Genomic DNA, 19,354 nt, shown 5'->3' on the forward strand with positions numbered 1-19,354 from the left:
GAAAGGAAATCAAGGATGGTCTCGCTATTCCTGTCTATACATAAAAAACAAAGGGAGCTTCTAAGCTAACATAAAAAGATGATCTTGCCACCTCCGGTGCCTTGTCTGGTTGGGAATAGAAATACTAGACCCTGTCAATGTAAGTATCACCCGGGCCAAGGTTAGAAGCACCCAGCACTACCATCCTAGAGAAATGACAGCGGAAGGATGCGGACACTATAGGAGAAAGGGATTGGATTCCTTTCTGTGGAAGTAGACTCCATCTTCAAAACAGGGGTAACCACCACTTAGCCACAGTTAGCTGTCCAGCACACTAACCCTACCCAGCTGGACTATAAGAACAAGTCCTACAAAACCTCACGTCATCGTAAGATTAGATGTTACTAGACCTGTGCCTTCAGGAAATGGCTAAAACATTTTCAGTTTTCTTCCCCATCAAAATGTGTGGGTTAAATAGCAGAAGCTTCATTTACCTTACCCAGGGAACAAATTGTACAAGGTAATATGTTTGTTTCACACACTCTTAAATAAATACACTAATAGTTCCCAGATATGCAGAAATTAAAAACAAAACTTGGAAAAATAGCCCTTCACACATAGTAGCTGTAAAGAGAATCAAGTGTTCTTCATTCGAGAATAACACATGGAGCTAATAATATCCACGCAGCCTCACTCACACGTGGCAACATGCCAGGAGTTATAGTTCTAAGAGCTTAAGGATTTCCACACATATTCATTGCTTTCCTCTCTGAATTTTAAAATCATTAAAATTAGGAACTGCTAAAATACGCTTTTCAAAAAGGCATTAGCCACAATGCAATACGGGGATTACTAGATGGCATCACACTTCATGGCTTCTTCATGATGGCTGTCACTACTGTTTTCAAGAAAAAAAAAAAAGGAACTGAGGTGGTGATGGCTCATCATGAATGGTCCTACATTTATCAAAGCTTCAAAATGAAAATGCTGTGTTCCAGTAGATTCTGTAATTATTCAGATGTAATTATTATAGGCAAAAATAATGTCATCTCCTCTAAATGTAACAATTTCATATACAAATTCAAGAGTGGGCAGAAAGCAGAAAAGGTGTGTGTGTGTGTGTGTGTGTGTGTGTGTGTGTGTGTGTGGTATATGTGTGTATATACACACATACCTGCACATAAAAGTAAAAGGAGAAGCTGTGGGTGTGGTAGCTCAAACCAATAATCCCAGCACTTGGAAGGCTGCAGCAGGAGGATTGCTGCAAGTCTGAGGCCCACTTGGGCTACTCAGTGAGTACAAAGCCTGCCAGAACCACAAAGCAAAACTCTAGCAAGCAAATAAGCTGAAGGAATAATAAGATAGTGTTAAAGATGGAGATTGGGAAAGAGAGGGGTCTGATGAGTATATGAGAGAGGATAACTATTAACAAGGTCCTTACACACATGTGCAGACATGTCAGAACAGCAACAATGTCCTTTCACACATGTGCGGACATGTCAGAACAGCAACAAGATCCTTACACACATGTATGGATGTGTCAGAACAGCAACAAGGCCCTTACACACATGTATGGATGTGTCAGCTTCTTCCTTTGTATAATTCATATATATGAAAGATGAATAATCTTTCCTCAAAACACTGACCGGGATATTGACTAAAAACTATAAAAAATACTACTTCCACACCAGACATGGTGGCCCAGGCCTCCCAGCACCCCGGAGGCAGAGACAATCTGATGGTATTTGTGAGTTCCAGGCTAGCCTGATCTACATAGCACTTTCCAGGCCTGCCCAGGCTCCATGCTGAGACCTCAGCCGGGGGAACCATTGCTCAGTGGGGAGTACTTGCCTAGCAAGGAGGAGGCCTTAGGTTTGATCCCCAAAGAAAAGGAGAGAAAAGGGAGGGGGAAATCCTTTTCTTTTTTAAAAGGCCTTCAAGGATGAGGAGGTGAGAGGTGCTTGCTGCCAAGAACGATCCTAAGAACTCACTCAGTGGGGAGTATGACTCCCCAAGTTGTCCTCAGCTTCTATATGCAATCCCCTGACACACATCCAACCTGGGTAAATGCAATTTTACATTTGTTTCCCTCCCAAATGATTTTCTACAATTTCCAGAGCAGGAGATGGATACTCACAGGCTACACTGGTTCAGTCTGTAGAATTTGTGCCGTGCCACACACAGCCGCCACACGTACTTGGCTGTCTCCATGTCTTCCTGGCAGATGAAACACACAGAGAGGAAGACAGTCAGAATGCAGAGACATTGTGTCTACACCATCCCCCACCCAGGGTGACTCCCTCCCCCAGGACTCCCTCATCCCCACAGTGACTCTCTCATCCCCACAGTGACTCCTTCCCGCTCCACCCCTGTAACTCCTTCATCCCCCCCCCACCCCATGACTCCCTTGTCCCCCACAGTAACTCTCTCATCCCCACAGTGACTCCCTCCCCCACCAACTCCTTCATCCCCCCCCCCCACACCTTGACGTCCTCATTCTCACAGTGACTCCTTCATTCCCTAGCTCAGTGGCTAACCTCTGAAAGCTGTGAGAACTTAATGGTGTACATGAAATGACCTGCTCAGCAGTGTGAGCCAGCAGTTCCTAAGCATCATGTTTGTATCAGGTATCAACTCTACTCCTGAGAAATACCTCTCAGAGACTTTCCAAGTAAGACATTTGCTCCGGGGTCTTAAAACTGCCTTTGTAAGACAGCAAGACTAAAGCAGCACCACAGAGAAAGACTAAAGACTAAGCAGCACCACAGAGCTCCCCTGCGCCGGGCCAGTAGCTAGGCTGACTATCTCCTCTACTTCAGTATCTTTACAAGTACTTCACAAGTCACTCAAGGGGGCTGGAGAAGTGGCTCAGAGGTTAAGAGCACTGACTGCTCTTCCAGAGGTCCTGAGTTCAAATCCCAGCAACCACATGGTGGCTCCCAACCATCTGGAATGGGATCTGATGCCCTCTTCTGGGGTGTCTGAAGACAGCTACAGTGTACTCATATATATTTAAAAAAAAAAAAAGTCATTTGAATCAAAGAATACAAACACAAAGACTCATTTGCTCAACAACCTTCAACAAGGGAGCATTTCTCCCCAAGTGCCATTTTGTAACATTTAAAGCATAAATTTTTATAACACATAGAATTATGAAGTCCTAAACTAGTTCAAACTCCCCATCCCCCAATACACAACAGAGAAATCAGCAATGCTAACTTGCTAACTTTGTAGAGCCTCCCATAGTCTTTTTGTGCTCACTCACAGTTTGAAACTGGATGGTCTCCTCTTTATTTGCCAGCTCTAGTGCAAAAAAGGACTTGTTATGCGACATGTTAGCAATGTCGTGCCACCTAGAGAACAGAGAATGCTGAGTACACAAATGCACACTGGGAGATGTAACGCATCATGTTCCCTTAAGCTTGATATGTGACTTAAATATATATGTAAAAAATAAGTACATTATATTTAAATTACTATGTAAAATTATATATGAGTATGTTTACATCTAATATGTTTTATTATGCTTATATATTATATATAATTACTTATATATAATATATAGCATATATATAAAAGTATATACTTATATATAAATATATATATATATAATAAGTATATATTTATACTTGTTATGCCTGGATACCTTCCACTATGCCTCCCGCCATGCCTACACTGCCATTGTGGACTCTAAACCTCTGGAGTTGTAAGCCAAAATAAACATCCTTAAATTGCTTTTTGTCAAAGAATTTTATCGCAGCAACAGGAAAGTAATTAATACACCTGACTTGCTCTTGACTTAACAATCAAAGATACTTATGTTATAGCTTGTTGTTTATGCCTCAACTACTTATAAACAAACTTTAAAGAGCACCCACTATCACAATGATGACGACTGGACCAGTCCCTAGGGATACTAAAATCAGTGTGGCCCTAAAGAGGCACTTGCCGCCGGGCGTGGTGGCGCACGCCTTTAATCCCAGCACTTGGGAGGCAGAGACAGGCGGATTTCTGAGTTCGAGGCCAGCCTGGTCTACAAAGTGAGTTCCAGGACAGCCAAGACCATACAGAGAAACCCTGTCTCGAAAAACCAAAAACCAAACAAACAAACAAACAAACAAAAAAAAAAAAAAAAAGAGGCACTTGCGAAGGTGGGAGGGTGGGAAGGCACCAGACAACATAAAAGCAAACACGCCAGGCAGTGGTGGTGCATGCCTTTAATCCCAGCACTTAGGAGGCAGAGGCAGGCAGATTTCTGAGTTCAAGGCCAGCCTGGTCTACAAAGTGAGTTCCAGGACAGTCAAGGCTACACAGAGAAACCCTGTCAAACACACTGGTTAGCAGTGAAGGCAAACAGGATAAAGTAAGGACGAGAGACAGAGGTGCACTCTGCAAAGCTACCGAGGTGAAGAGAAAGCAGGAGCTGAGGTGAAGTCTTCTGAGGGCTGTCAGCAGGACACAAACTGTATCCTGCATCTCCTAATGCTATCACCTTTAGCTTTCACAGGGAGAGTTGGTTTTTATTCCCTAGCTTCGGGATACTGTCAGAAGACACTGAGTCTGGAAGATGCTCAGCATCGCCCCCTCAGAACCCCTGGGGTCAGACGAGTGCCCAATTCCAGAGACTGGAAAGTTTTGAGATATTTGGAATCCAGCAGTGGCTGAGCAGCCATAACCTGGAAATGCAAAGCCCCTGAACATGAAGCACTCGAGGGGAAACTCCTTCCCCTCCCACCGACTCAGGGCCTTGCAAACATAAAACAAGTGCCTTACCACTCAACTCCATCCTTTGTGCCCCACGGCTTTAACTGGGGATTTGGGGGCTCAGGACGTTCAGCTTGTATTGTATTTATTTAGTTAGAATTTGTTAAATCAAAATTAACTTATTGACTTACTGCTCAGTTGTTACACCTAAAGATTATATTTGCGCTGTATTAAATGAGGCAAATTTGAAAATTGCTGTGTGGTGAAGAAAGCAACCACCTGGACACCCGAGAGTTCCATATGGCCTCTGGGTACAGTCCTGCTGTCTGGGTAAATCCTGGTGCATTTTCCTGTCCCAGTGCACGCAGCTCAGCACACTGGGAAGATTCACTATAAGCGGATTGGGGACCAGAGCCCCGTTGCCACGGGAGGAGGCCCCGTACAGGCAGTACATAGGAGCAGAGGGGCTCTGCTACCCAAGCATGTCTGCCATCCATGGCCGCTGCCACTCTGAATAATTCAGGGCCCAAAGGCAGAAGAGCAGAGCGAGACAAAGAGGAGCTGCCATTTTAGTAAAAACATTCTTAAAGGGGAAGACCAGTTCTCAAGAATAAAGTAGAAAATAGAAGCATAAAAGAAGCTATAAAAAATAAAATAAAATAAAAAGGTAACGTGACAGAGTGCCTAAGAGCCGCAGCTTAAGTAGATGATCTTATGCCGTGAATGGGGCAACCTTGGGCAAATGGCTTGGCTTTTTTAACCCTCTACTATCCTGTGTGAAGACTTGATGGTTATGTCTGCTCCCCTGAGTCATTATGAAATGAGAAAAGATAAAGAAAGCAGCCAACACAGCACCGGATTCCTGACAACTTACACTAATGAATGCTGGACACAGAGGAACCAACAGTCATGAGTGACAGATCTGCTTCCCTGCTTGATAAAAACAATATACACCTTGTGTTGCTTTGATCAATAGAAAACAGAAATAGAGTAAAATAGAAGAGAAAATAGAATGGTCTTAATCCCAACACTCAGGAGGCAGAGGCAGGCGGATTTCTGAGTTCGAGGCCAGCCTGGTCTACAGAGTGGGTTCCAGGACAGCCAGGGCTACACAGAGAAACCCTGTCTCGAAAAACAAAAAAAAAAGAATGGTAAAATAGAAAATACAACAGAGTAAAATCGCAAATATTTTTTAGAAGATCGCAACAGACTTTCTAAGAGTCCAGATTTTAAGGACGTATAGATAAGAGGAGATAAGAGGGAACAACATGACCTAAGTTACTACGTTTAATAAATGGGAGAGGCCAAGCTGGTACTGGGCAGGAGCCTGCTCCCTGCTGGCTAGCTTTCAAAGTACCTGAAGTGAGATGCATGATGCTGGTCAATGATCTTACCCAGGCTATGAGTGCTATGCTACAGTGGCAAGCGCGCAGGATGCGCCTACAGGTGCAGTAGTGGTGCAAATGTTACAAGGTAATGAGCCGCTTTCTGCATGGATGTAAGCTAGCTCCACGTGAGGAAGGAGGAGATGGCGGGGAGCTCACTGTCCCAGGGGAAAACCTACTGTGTGCTACATGGTCAAAGTCTCAAATTGCCCTCCCAGCTGCTATCTCTACACGCATCCATCAGCGATGCTCTCAGACTTCCTTACAGAAGGTTCTTTGTGCTGTGGGTGGGAGGTGCTCAGCACAAGCTGGCCAAAGTGCACAGGGAAGGTGTCTGTGGAGTGCTCCATCTATGTCACTCAACCCCTCACCACGGCTCAGGGACCACCACGGAAGAAAGGGAAGGCAGATTATAAAAACCAGAGGTCAAGGAAGAATGGAGTGGAACAGTGTCGTCTAGACACCAGTGGCATGCTGACACTTGTAAATTCATAGCAGCAGTGGTTGTAGCATAAGCTCACAGCCATCTCCACCCCTAGCTGGGGAGCTACCGACAGGTGGCGGCTTCTTGGGGAGGGAAAGTCAGCCTTACGGGTGTGGCTTCTCCTAGGTTGACTGTGCTCCAGTGTATGACTCCATATCATACACTGAAGTATATGGATTCCATAGGTTTCAAATATATATTATATATATATAATGTATATTGATACCAAGTTGGGGATTTCATCGAAAGGAGTTAGGGGGAGAAATGGGAATAATATGGTCCAAAGACATTGTAAAAAGATATAAAAATCTCCAAGAATTAATAAAATATTATTATGTGCCCAAAAAGATATAACTGGAATACAAAATACTACAAAGTAATCTTAAGCCACCTGTAAGTTCACGTCTGTCCCTGCCTGTCACAGTGCCTTCCTACTGCATAGCCTCCAAGACTTGTACAAACAGCACTCACTGTGTTTTATAGCTGCAGGGAAATCAACTTTACAAAAACGGAAGTTTGCTGACATGTTGGCATTTTAGTAATTTTGTTACATAACTACAGTCAAAAGGAAGCCTAGGTTTTTCCTGAGTGAATAAGTAGTTCCAGAAACCAGAACTCAAACAAAAAATTCCCTATCAAAGCAAAGAATAGCTTCTCTGTGGCAGCAGAGTTGCACACTTTAAGCATTTACAAGCAGGCCATCACTGCAGGCCCTTTTTGCTGCAGCTCTGTTTTGGAAGAAAGTAGAATGTTAACAAAGGCTGTGTTTGGGTGGTGTTTAACTTTAGAAAAGGGGTACCTCCATTTTCCAGTGAGAACTGAGGGAAGGCTTGTCAGCAATAACCACTTAAGTATTTAAAAACACAGAACAATACCTGAACACCACAGGAGGCCTTCCGTTCTTGTGTTTCACAAAGATGCCATCGAGACAGGCACCAATGGATATGTCACTTCCTTGGCTGTCCTAGACCGAGAGAAGAAAGAGTTGACCCCTGGAAAACGGAAGGGGGGGGGGGCGACAAACGCATCTACTTCCCTAAACTTGTTTCCCAGGTACACACCGTCCGGGAGACCCAGAGACCAACCGCGCAGAAGAAACGAGAATGGGCAAAGCCAGCATCCTGCCATGAGTATGGCGACAGGAGGAGCATGGGCACTTTTATGATGGGTTTGTTCTTGCGTTTACTCATCTACTTTGTCTGTGGGGGCACATGCGCCACGGTGCTCATGTAGAGGGCAGACAGCCTGTGAGGATTGGTTTTCTCCTCCTACCATGTGAATCCCAGGATCAAACCCTGGTCATCAGGCTTGGTGGGAAGTGCCTTGACCCTCTGAGCCAAGTTTAGACTCTTAAGAACACTGTTTCCGGGCTGGCGAGATGGCTCAGCGGGTAAGAGCACTGACTGTTCTTCCGAAGGTCCTGAGTTCAAATCTCAACAACCACATGGTGGCTCATGACCACCTGTAATGACACCTGACTCCCTCTTCTGGCATATCTGAAGACAGCTACAGTGTACTTATGTATAATAATAAATAAAATCTTAAAAAAAAAAAAAAAACCAAAAAACTATTTCCTGAACCTACCAAAGCACAACTTCAATACAGGACTGCGTTTCACTACAGACATCTGGTCACAAGGGCCTCAGCCATGCTATTTTCTCAAATTACTAAGCGCCCCCCCCTTACCATTTTTTCAACAAAACCTCCCCCTCTTCCTATTCTATGTTCAAATGATTCGCCTATCTGACCCACCAGAGTGGCAGGGTCTACAGTTCCACATAGCCACACCCAGCTTGCTACTCTTAACTTTAACTAGTCATCCATACCTTGGCAGGGTAGCTCTCCTCTCCGTAGCCATCCATTCTCTCTACCTCCTGCATGTACAGCAGCTCGGCCTCAGGAGCTGTGAGCCCTCTGCAATCCAACAGACGTTAGTGAGACATGCTCCAAACCTAAACTTTCTTAAACTATGTGCATCAGTTTGGAACAGAACATTATAAACATTTCGGGCTTCTAAGCATCTGGAGATATATATAATTGCTTATATTGATCCTCTAAAACATATCAAAAATGGATGACCTATAAAGCACTGTGCTGAAGGCAGAAGGCAAGTATACCTAACCTTGTGCTTCAGGAAGGTAAAAAGGACAGACAAGGGACAAAGCGGCTACTAAGATGTCATCAATGCAAATCAAGGACTTTTTACCTAAAGTAGCAACCAATTGCTTAATTATCCTAAAATATCAGAAAATAATGAGAATTTGGTTTAAAAACCAAGTAATGGGACTGAAAAGTTTGCACAGTGGTTAGAGCACTAGCTGCTCTTCCAGAGGACCTAGGTTTGATTCCCAGCACCCACATGGCAGGCAGCTCACTAGCACCTGTAACTCCAATTCCAGGAGATCTGGTGCCTTCTTCTGCTCTCCACAGGCATGTGTATGATACACATACATACATGCAGGCAAAACACTCACACTAAATGATAAATGTAGCAGGGGCAGGAAGAGGCTACACATGGGTCCCTCTTAGTTCAGATGACTGGAGCCCTAGAAGGACATGAGGAAGGAAGGGTGCTTAAACGCACGACTCCCTTCCCCAGCCTCATCCATCAGCTGCTGCTCCCCCAAGTGCCAAGGTTCCTCCCACTGCAGCCATCCCAGACTTTGCATTGCTTAGACTGTACTGTATTCCCTGCACGTCTGAACCTTTGTGTGCCCATATCATCCTCCTCCTCCTCCTCCTCCTCCTCCTCCTCCTCCTCCTCCTCCTCCTCCTCCTCCTCCTCCTCCTTCTCCCCCCCCCCCCCGCCCCGCATAAGTCTACCATCCACACTCGGTGACCGTACCTGCTCCTTCTGTCAGATTCTCTGGGGATCCCCCAGGACTCACCCCTGCCCAATGCAGTCCTCACACAATCTGTCCACACCTCCCTCACTGCACCCTTTTTCTATTGCTAGATACTACCACAGTGGATTGTGCCGCCTATCCTAAGATTGCTGGCAACACATTCTTAGAAGGCAGAGAATTGTTCTATTTATTTTTAAGTCAAACCACCCAGCATTCTGTCTCAGAAGTAAAGAAAGTACTTATAGGTTCCTAAGTTCTATTATTTAAGGACAGTTAAAAAAAAGAAAGAAAGAAAGAAAGAAAGAAAGAAAGAAAGAAAGAAAGAAAGAAAGAAAGAAAGAAAGAAAGAAAATGACAAAAACCAGGGTCATATGTGCCTTTGGGTCAGTGTGCCTTTGGGTCCGTGTGTGCCTTTGGGTCCGTGTGTGCCTTTGGGTCCATGTGTGCCTTTGGGATGAAGTAAGTGCACTAGGGAATACGGTTTGTGTAGACACAGAGGTAGAAAAGTAGGATAGTGGATTTTGGAGAGTGAGAACGTACTGTGAGCATTTGGGAAGGAGCACAGGGAGAGATGAGGATGGTACTCTTGGAAGTTACTCTTGCAACTAACGGGGTAGAGAGAGAATACATACAAAAACTGAAGGTTATGACCAGGCACATCGACTTTCAAGCCACTTTTAGCATATATCAGAGACCTAAGTCATTCTGAGTTTAGTTTCTAAGATGAAGGTAATATTCTCCTTAAAGAATATTAGAGCTGTGCCCAGGTGAGTATGCCTCAGTCCCACTTGGGAGAGAGAAGAAAGCAATCCCAAGTGGGGAGGGAGGAAGGGAGGGAGGGACCTGGGAGGGAAAGGGAAACATAATTGGGTAAGGGAAAATGACTGAGGCCCTGAGGGCCAGCAGAAAGAATGGAAACAGGCAACCTCAGTATATAGGAGGTTTGGGGGTGGGGGGAGACTCTCCAGAATGCACCAGAGACCTGGGACGTGAGATACTCTCAGGACTCAAAGAGAGGGACCTTAGAAGAAATGCCCGACAGTAGGGAGAGGGAACTTATAGAGCCCACCTCCAGCAGGAAGACAGGACATCAAGTGAGGGATGGGGTTGCCATCCCACAGTCACATCTCTGACCCATAATTGTTTCTGCCTGAAAGAATTACAGGGATGGAAATGGAGTGGGGCTTGAGGAAAAGAAGGTCCAGCAACAGGCCCAAAGTGGGATCCAGGTCAAGGGAGGTCCCAAGGCCTGACACTATTACTGAGGCTATGGAGCACTCACAAAAAGGGGACCTAGCATGACTGCCCTCCGAAAGACCCAACATGCAGTTGAAAGTCAGATGCAGATATTTGCACCCAACCAATGGACAGAAGCAGCTGACCCGTTGTTGAATTATGGAAGGCTGAAAGAAGCTGAGGAGAAGGGTGACCCTGTAGAAGGGCCAGCAGTCTCAATTAATCTGGACCCCTGAGATCTCACAAACATTGGATCACCAAACAGACAGCATACACCAGCTGATATGAGGCCAACACACATACAGTAGAGGACTTCCAGGCCTGTGTCCATTCAGAGATGATGTACCTAACCCTCAAGGGATTGGAGTCCCCAGGGAGTTTAGCAGTCAGGTGGGGTCGGGGGTAGGGACATCCACGTGGAGACACTCACACTATGGAGCATAGTGGGTGGTGGGGAGGAGGTATGGGATGTGGGAACAGTGGGTAGATGGGGACAGGGGATAAAATATGAAGTGAAAAAACTAAATTAATTAAAAAAGAAAGAATACTAGAGCTATCCGAATGTCATTCCATGTATAAAGTATCTGGAACCTGTGTACTCAGCTTTGATAAGAGCGAGCTGGCAGCTTAGGAGAGTCTTAGAGTCAATAGATGTTCACCATCAAAAACAGTCATCATGGACCAGTATAGACGAGAACTGCAAGGATAATCTGGGGCAACAGACATGAGGATTCTCACCATAGCTCCAAAAGTATACAGGGGGCAATGGTCATGGTGATGCTTGACTAGCAAGCATCAGGATGCAGAGGCAGCAAGATAGCAAGCTTGAGACAGCCACCCTGGCTTTCAAACATCTCAAGGACAGAGGATGTCGCTCAATGGTAAAGTACCTGTCTGTCTACTACATACAAGCCCCTGAGTTCAAACTCTAACACCATTTAAAGACAAAGAGAGAGAGAGAGAGAGAGAGAGAGAGAGAGAAAGAGAAAAAGAGAAAGAGACAGACAGACATTAGAGGAGAGAGGGAAGGAGAGGGGGAAGGAAGGGAAGTGAGGGAGGGAGGGAGGGAGGGAGGGAGGGAGGGAGGGAGGGAGGGAGGGAGGAAGTGAGGGAGGGAGGGAGGGGACAAAGGAAGGAGCAACTCGAGGGCTGAATCACGCTGAATCACAGAAGACAGACTTTCCTGACCATGCACTTAGTTCTACAGGCTTAGTTACTTTCACACATTTATTACATGGGTGATGAACTGGCACCTTAAGGACATCCTCTGTTCTCCCATTGGTACATGGACAATAACGGAAATGCTAGGGAAATGCACTTACTTAGAACAGTACTTGGCACATAGTGAACCTTACTTATTCCCTTCATAAACACGCTGCAGTAAAGTTCCCAATTTAATATACGAAGCATATTTCAAAATCAAGCAGCCATGAGCCATGGGTCTTTTCTGTGTTACCTGTATTTCTGGTGCAGTAAGGCCACTTTCTGGGCTGCTTCTTCCAGCACTTTTTCATCCTGTAGCCATGCCTGAAGGAAACACACAACAGTGAGCACGTGAACGTTTTTACAAGGAGCCACCGCGACAGTCACTGACTTTCCTACTTCAGCCAAAATGCGAACAGTGCTAGCTAGCACCGGGAAGCTTTGCTTCTGTACCTGGCCATGCTGCGTCTAAGGAATTGAGTGGTTTCTGCTCAGAAGCTAAAGCATTTCCCTGCCTTCTCCTCGCCTCCGAGGGGAAGTTTCAGCTGAGTTTTAAGGTTGGAAACATCCATGAGACAGTTCTGAGCTTAGCGCTAACCCACTGTCAATGAGACGCTCACATCCATTTCCTCAACAGCAACTTTAGACCGTAGAAGGCAGGGTTGTAACAACGATAACAAGTCAGGTTCATTCCAACAGGAACTTTGTGATTCTCCAAAACCAAAACCAAATCTCTCTCCTTGGGCTCATAACCAAAGGCAGAAACAATGTGTGTAGGTACAGCACAGGAAATTACACCCTCAGATTCTGCGAATTTACAAAGACTAGGAAGACTGTAACGGGAAAGATTGATACACGAGATATTTACAATGACTTTATAATGCTAGTCCTGCTTAGAACATCTACCATGTGGGCAATCAGGAATTGTTAAGAGTATAGGAACAAGCTATACATGAAAGGGCCGAATGCCAAAAGAGGTCTTACCACGGGGAGCAAGGCAAATTTCTGAAGAAAATCTTGGGATTCATACTGATCAAAGTCACCAAAATCAGCTAAATAAAATGATAAACATCCACATGTTGGTTACATTTAATTTTCACAACAACACACATGCACGTCAGAAATCAATAAATAGTATGGATAGATAACATGTTTCTATGATTCAGAAAACAACTCTGTCTGATAGCTAATAGAGCAAAATTTTAGGGTATATTCTATAAAACAATAGGTGGATCCATGCACGCTGGCTTGGGGAAAATGTCTATGAAGTGAGACAAGCCTGCCCTGCATGTGACGTGCTTCTGTGCACAGGTAAGTGTCAAACAAGGACAGGGAACGTATCCTGTGACTACATACATTCAGGCAACATATAGATAATCACACACCAAGGTGTCAGAAGTTTGTTATTCTCAAGGCAACAGGTGCCTATGCCAGCTAGAATCTGGAAGAATTTCATCATTTTTCCTTTTTCCTTTGTGTCTTGTTTTGGCTTGAGACAGGGTCCCACTCTGTAGTCTTGACTGACCTAGAAGTCTCTACCTAGAACAGGCTGGCCTTGAACTCACAGAGATCTGCTTCCTTGCCAGTATTAAAGTTATATGGCACTGTGCCCAGCTTAATTTTTCTTTTGATTGTATTCCAGTTTCCATGGTTAAACACCAGTTACCGCTTGAAATAATGTACCAGCAGAAATTTCTGTGCAGCATAGATGTAAACATAAACATGTGCAATTGATTTTTTAAAATGTATGAAACAAACCCATTTCTATTACGAGTGAAGGTGCTCTATAATTCAGAGCGGTAGTTATTAGAGAAACCAAAGAGATGAGATGTTCTTAAAATATAAATGAATACAATTTCAAACTCATTGATAGAAAGGTCATTCTTCCCAAAATACTGAGTTCAAATCAAGTCTTGAAGTGAAATTAACACTTATCATATTAAATTCTTTGATATCTAGATAGATAGATAGATAGATAGATAGATAGATAGATAGATAGATAGATAGATGTTTGCTCCTTTGACATGTCTCATAACTCATCTCTCAGATATGTCCACAAGTCTCATATTTCATTGAAGTGATCCAAATGGTCTTCCTACAAGTCTCCAGATAAAAACATAGTATTCCATTAATACATAAATACTATAACAATTCCTATAGAAAATCAATTACTTACCGAGTCCCTTACTGTTTGGCTCTAACACACATCGCAATCCGACAGACGGACCGTTTCACATGCACTGCTTACCTTGAACAGCTAAGCCGGCCAGCTGAATGGCGTGTTCTAATGTACAGGGAAGGTTTCCTTCCAGAATATCTTTCTTCAGCTGCAGGTAATACTGATACCTGTTTTAAAGGATGAGTTTTTGAAACCAGTATCACTATCATCTCTGGCCAAGACTCACTGCACTTTACCATAGTCTAGTATGGAAACATAAACTATCAAATAAAACTGTAGACCTAGATGTTTTCAAAGAGTGGGAAGAAAGCCACAAACAATGTAAGCACACATTTGAGCTGTTAAATGGCAAATCTGTTATTTATCCCTTGCTTTAATTATTTCAAAGTCAAAATGAGGGATCAAGGATGTAGCTCTGGGGTAAATGTTTGCTTAGCATGTGTGAGCCTGGCTTGATCTCCAGTAAGCCACACACAGAGAAAACCCGGGGTCAGAGTCATCTCTAGAAGAACGCCCCATTTGTCTTATGCCCTGTAAAACAGTCCTGGCTATCCATTCTTCATGGTAAGGAAAATGCACACTCAATGACCAATCTTTACTTTTAAGCCTCTCTTGTAACTTGGTAATATAAGACTTTATGTAGATAGATAAAAACTTCACTAGCTCTGTAAAATTTAAGGCAAATAATTCTTGCTATTTCAGATTAGGCTATCACTAAGCTTTTAAAGTATAATCCTAAAAAGAATAACTTCTAAAAGACTTTAATATTCTGTAACATAGTTTCTTCTTCTGCCCCCTTAGTATCAAGTGGACCTAGGTGTAAATTCCAACCCTGGAATTTAGGATCTTGTACAACCTTTGGCAAGTCCTAGTTTGTAGATTCACATTACTATCAATACAATGTAGATATGACCACCCCTTCACAGGGCTGAACACATCCAAGTGACCCAAATAAAGCCCTTAACAACACTGGACATGTCCCAGCATTCAGGCAGCAAGGGATTATCAGCAATGCATTTCCAGTCAAACAACAATATTATCCTATCATCTCTCTGTTAGAATAAAGCTTCAAAAACATGATGTTTCCTTCTACTCCCTGAATAGGTCAGTGCAAGGGCCTGTCATTGTTCTTTCTACAGCATCATTCTAGACACTGGAGGCAGTGTTAGGTGTGGTCCAGTGACTCTGCCAGTGCAGGTTACAATGCCATCTCGGCCTGAGTCTCCCTAGGTTTGGTGCCTTTGCTCAGTCTAAGCACAGACTATATCTGAATTCCCCAGAATTCATATGCACTCTTGTGTCATCCTTTCAGCTAGACTCTGCCTTTTGTTATCAAATGGCCTGACCAACACACCATCTACTCAAATAAAAAGAATTTAGATCCGGCTTTCCCCTTCTACCAGCTAGCAGACATTATTAGCAATCAGTGAACTGAAGAGAATACTGATAATTCTGGGGTGTCAGAGAGGGGAACCTGCAACTTTCTGTAAGTCTTTCAAATGCCAAAAGAGATGATATTTACGGAGGTACATCTATTGGGTGTGTGCCACAAAGTCCTCGTTATGCTAGCCTCTTTCCTTACATCAGTAAAAACCTTGAACCACAGAATGGCAATCCATTACATCCACAGACCAAACTAACTGAGGCTTGTATACAATCTTCTTACCTTAGCTTTGAACAGATATTATGTTCAAATATATGGATTCTTCCATATATGCTATAAATTGTTCATTGCTAGCTCAATATCCTTTATGTAAAATCCCATGTATAAATGTCCTTGTAAATGACATACCAGGAAAGTGCCACATTTACAAATAAGAATACTTCAGAATGGTGAGACGAGTGTCTTCCATTAACACTCATATAGGCTGTAACAATATTGTTATAAGGAACAAAAAATGGACTAGTGCAGTAACCAAGAGATTATGTACTAGTAATTTATAAATTTTTAAAAATTCAATCTATCCAGTTTATCATTTATTATCCTCAAAATTTACTATCTTTTGCAAACAACAATCCCTGTAACTGTCATATGGGTGACAATTTTCTGCTGCCTTGTGACGACATTTTCCTGACAAGTCCTCATGTGATTCAGATTTCTGTTCTCTGCCTTTTTTTAAAAAGTGCTTTTGAATGTTGGGGGGGGGGGCGGATAGTAGAGGGTTGTTTTCTTAGTAAAAAACACATGAAGTCACTGCGACAGGATAAAGAGCCTGAGTACCAATCACCTGCAGAGTTTCTCTGTGACGCATAATTCTCCTAAGCCCTCCTCCTTCCTAGAAACCACTGCTCTGCCAGCTCTGAGACCTGCGCCCTGCCCAGATAGCTTAGACTGTGAGGGAACCTAGGAAGTGGGAAGGCACTGAGGGCAATAGGATGTATTCTTAGAGCTGCCATACAAGGCTGCACGGTTGGCCGTGGGGCACCCATTTCAGATCCAGAAGGCTTCTTACTGATGCTCACAACCATACTTCTTATTGCTAGAACTTCTCTGCTAGGTCCCTGACACCTGATCAGAGAGCAGTCCTGCTGGCGGAACCCAATAACTCCATTCCTTTTTATGCCATTCTGTGGTTCACGCCTGGGCTAGTTGCTAATACCAGCTCCCAAACTGGTCTCCTGCTGTCCAACTGAATTCCCAAGGTTTTTTTTTTTTTTTGGTTTGGTTTTGTTTTTAATCTCTTATCTATCAGCTAATGTGAATGGTCTTTGTAAGATGCGAATTTCATTCTACATCATTAAAATTTGAAAAAGCCTTACTCAATGTACCACATCTTTATGACTAGTACACAACTGGCTTTTACGCCTCTTTTCTCCTCCCCAGTATTATCCAAGACTTTCTATCCTGACTGCTTTCCACAAGCCATTCCCAACTAGAAAATTTCTTCTAAAGCCTGTCAAGAAGTCAGCTCTTTTTCCCTTCCTTAGTCACATTCTCTGTGCCCCGCCCCTAGGAATCCAGAGCTTTCAATCAAATGTTTGTTATCCTGGGATACTGTGACTACTTATGTATATGAACTGCCAGTTCCACCAGACTGTGAGTAACTCCTCAGATCAGATTCAAGTGACTCCCCAAGAGCTCTGAATTACCTTAAGTAAATGTTTAAATGAGTTAAGCGGCCAGCTACGATATTCCTCCTGCTTCCACTTACTTTCTCCAATATTTACATTTCAGACCTGTTCCACCGTCTATCTGTGCCTAGCCCTACTAGCTGACCCTTGCTGCTTCGGTTCCTGGTGTCTTCCGATAATTACCTGGCAGATTCAAACGGCATTCCAGAAGCATGAGGCAGCAGCAATTCTTACTATCTGCAGGGCACTACAGCTTTCAAATGGAAGGCCAAGCCAAGGGAAACATGGACTTAAGATATAGAAAGAAGATAAGACGGGAACACAAGCATAATAGCAGGCTGTGATACCAACCGCCTTAACAGACAGATCTACAAGCAAGTTCTGAGACAGCATTGGGCAGACAAAATACATCCCTGCCTGGAGTATCCCAGAGCTTCAAGGAGTCAGATGAGGAGGACTGGAGTCTGAGAGACATTAGGGGACAGAGATAAAAGGTACAGGAAAGCAGAAACGAACCTGTGTAGGGGGAACAGAGGGGACAGATGGGATGGGAAGGGACACACAAGCAGACACTAAAAGGGCCCAAAAGGAACATACATTATCCATTGCATGAAAAGAGCCTTAGATAACCAGGCGGATGAAACAAAGCAAGACTTCTTAGTCCCTCCCGACGGCACTCTTCTACTCTGAGGTCCCAGTGAGTGTGATTTCTCACTAACTCTCTTCTCATAAACATCTTCCTTCTCTGTGTCCCTCTGTCCCCCAGGGCACTCTGTCCCCCAGGGCACTCTGTCCCCCAGGGCCGACCCATCTATAGAACACAGCTTCCAGGGAAGGGGTGGGGAATAATTCTAAGAAGCTGGCCAGTTCCTTGAGGAGAGAATATAGAGTTTAGGACTACACATTTTAAATCTCCCCTACCCCGTTTCCTTATTACAAGGAACCAGAAAGGGAACAACAAAAACATTAAAGAGGATATCACAGAGTTCACAGCCAGGGTGAACTGATTATCCTTCCTGTGCCTTTGGGTCCAGCAAGCCATAATTCGGTCTGACATACCACATTCCAGAACCTCTTAGTAATCCAGTGACTAAAAAATGCCGCCGCAGGGCTAAGACAGTCGCAGGCCTTTATCTCAAGGACCTTTGACCCCAGCTTCACTCTGCTGACCTCTCTAGAGTACTTTCTACCATGGGCAGGCGGCAGCAGGGGCCTTCTCACCTGGTAATCTCCTGCTGCAGCTGGGAAACAGAAGGCACATAGAATAGCACGCCGAAGTAGACGGTAGGCTCCAGTGCGTGCTTGTCCAGCTGCTTCTTCAGGGGTTTCTCCAAATCCACCCAGCGCCGCTGATTCTGCTTGTTGTAGTACCAGAGGCTAAAGTAAGTGACCTGGAAGGAAGGAAGGTCACTGAAGCAGGCAGTCATGCCAAAAAGATCCCAGTCATATCCACCCCACAAAGATCCAGGACCAAGTGGCAATGGCCTCCTGTGCCTTTCAGAAGGGACAACAGGCAAGGCTTACGAGGAAAAATAAAAATAAAAAGAGGCAATGCCAAGCTCCATAGAGAACAGTGTTCAGGAAATGGAGGCAGGAAACATTTTCCATGACCAAAACACTGAAGTTGTCATAATTAAAATATATTAGGGAAGGTGTGCACGCTCATGTGTGTACACCAGTGTGGAGTTCAGAGGACAAGTTTCAGGAGTTGGTTCTTTTTCTCTACAAAAGAGTTCTTGGGAATAAAACTCAGGTCCTCTGGCTTGCACGACAAGAAATTTTCCCCTCTGGACCATGGCAGCAGCTCTATAACTAACATTACTTTAAAAGCCTTAAGGAGTGCTCTACCCAGTATAATTCTAAACCATCATGCTAACCCAACTTTTTCCTATTCTGGGCTTGGCGTCTATAAATAAAACTACTTTATGTAAATGTCAGAAATCTTAGTAGCAGATGCAACCACAGCTCTTCTTTGCCCCTCAAAGTCCATTAGATAAAAATTCAAGGGTCGGGCAGTGGTGGCGCACGCCTTTAATCCCAGCACTTGGGAGGCACAGGCAGGCAGATTTCTGCTGAGTTCAAGGCCAGCTTGGTCTACAGAGTGAGTTCCAGGACAGCCAGGGCTACACAGAGCAGAACGTAGATCTCTCTCTCCCCTCTCTCTCTCTCTCTCTCTCTCTCTCTCTCTCTCTCTCTCTCTCCTCCCTCTCTCTCTCTCTCTCTCTCTCTCTCTCATACAAATACAAACACAAACACCCGACATGAA

At 44.1% G+C, this 19,354-nt stretch overlaps 1 protein-coding gene across 3 annotated transcripts in view; it reads right to left on the reverse strand.

Annotated features, from left to right (window-relative positions):
- Ptpn21 (protein tyrosine phosphatase, non-receptor type 21) overlaps positions 1-19,354 on the reverse strand; it is a 60,873-nt gene that overhangs the window by 19,974 nt on the left and 21,545 nt on the right. For all 3 annotated transcript variants that reach the window (NM_001146199.1, NM_011877.2, XM_011244112.3), the window contains exons 3-10: positions 18,310-18,479; positions 14,086-14,183; positions 12,822-12,889; positions 12,091-12,161; positions 8,379-8,466; positions 7,428-7,516; positions 3,245-3,332; positions 2,117-2,196 (exon numbers count right to left, since the gene is read on the reverse strand). In NM_001146199.1, coding sequence (NP_001139671.1) covers positions 2,117-2,196; positions 3,245-3,332; positions 7,428-7,516; positions 8,379-8,466; positions 12,091-12,161; positions 12,822-12,889; positions 14,086-14,183; positions 18,310-18,479 — 752 coding nt within the window. The remainder of the gene's footprint in view (positions 1-2,116; positions 2,197-3,244; positions 3,333-7,427; positions 7,517-8,378; positions 8,467-12,090; positions 12,162-12,821; positions 12,890-14,085; positions 14,184-18,309; positions 18,480-19,354) is intronic.

This window comes from Mus musculus, chromosome 12 (assembly GCF_000001635.26).
Source record: "Mus musculus strain C57BL/6J chromosome 12, GRCm38.p6 C57BL/6J".
NCBI classification, from domain to species: Eukaryota; Metazoa; Chordata; class Mammalia; order Rodentia; family Muridae; genus Mus; species Mus musculus.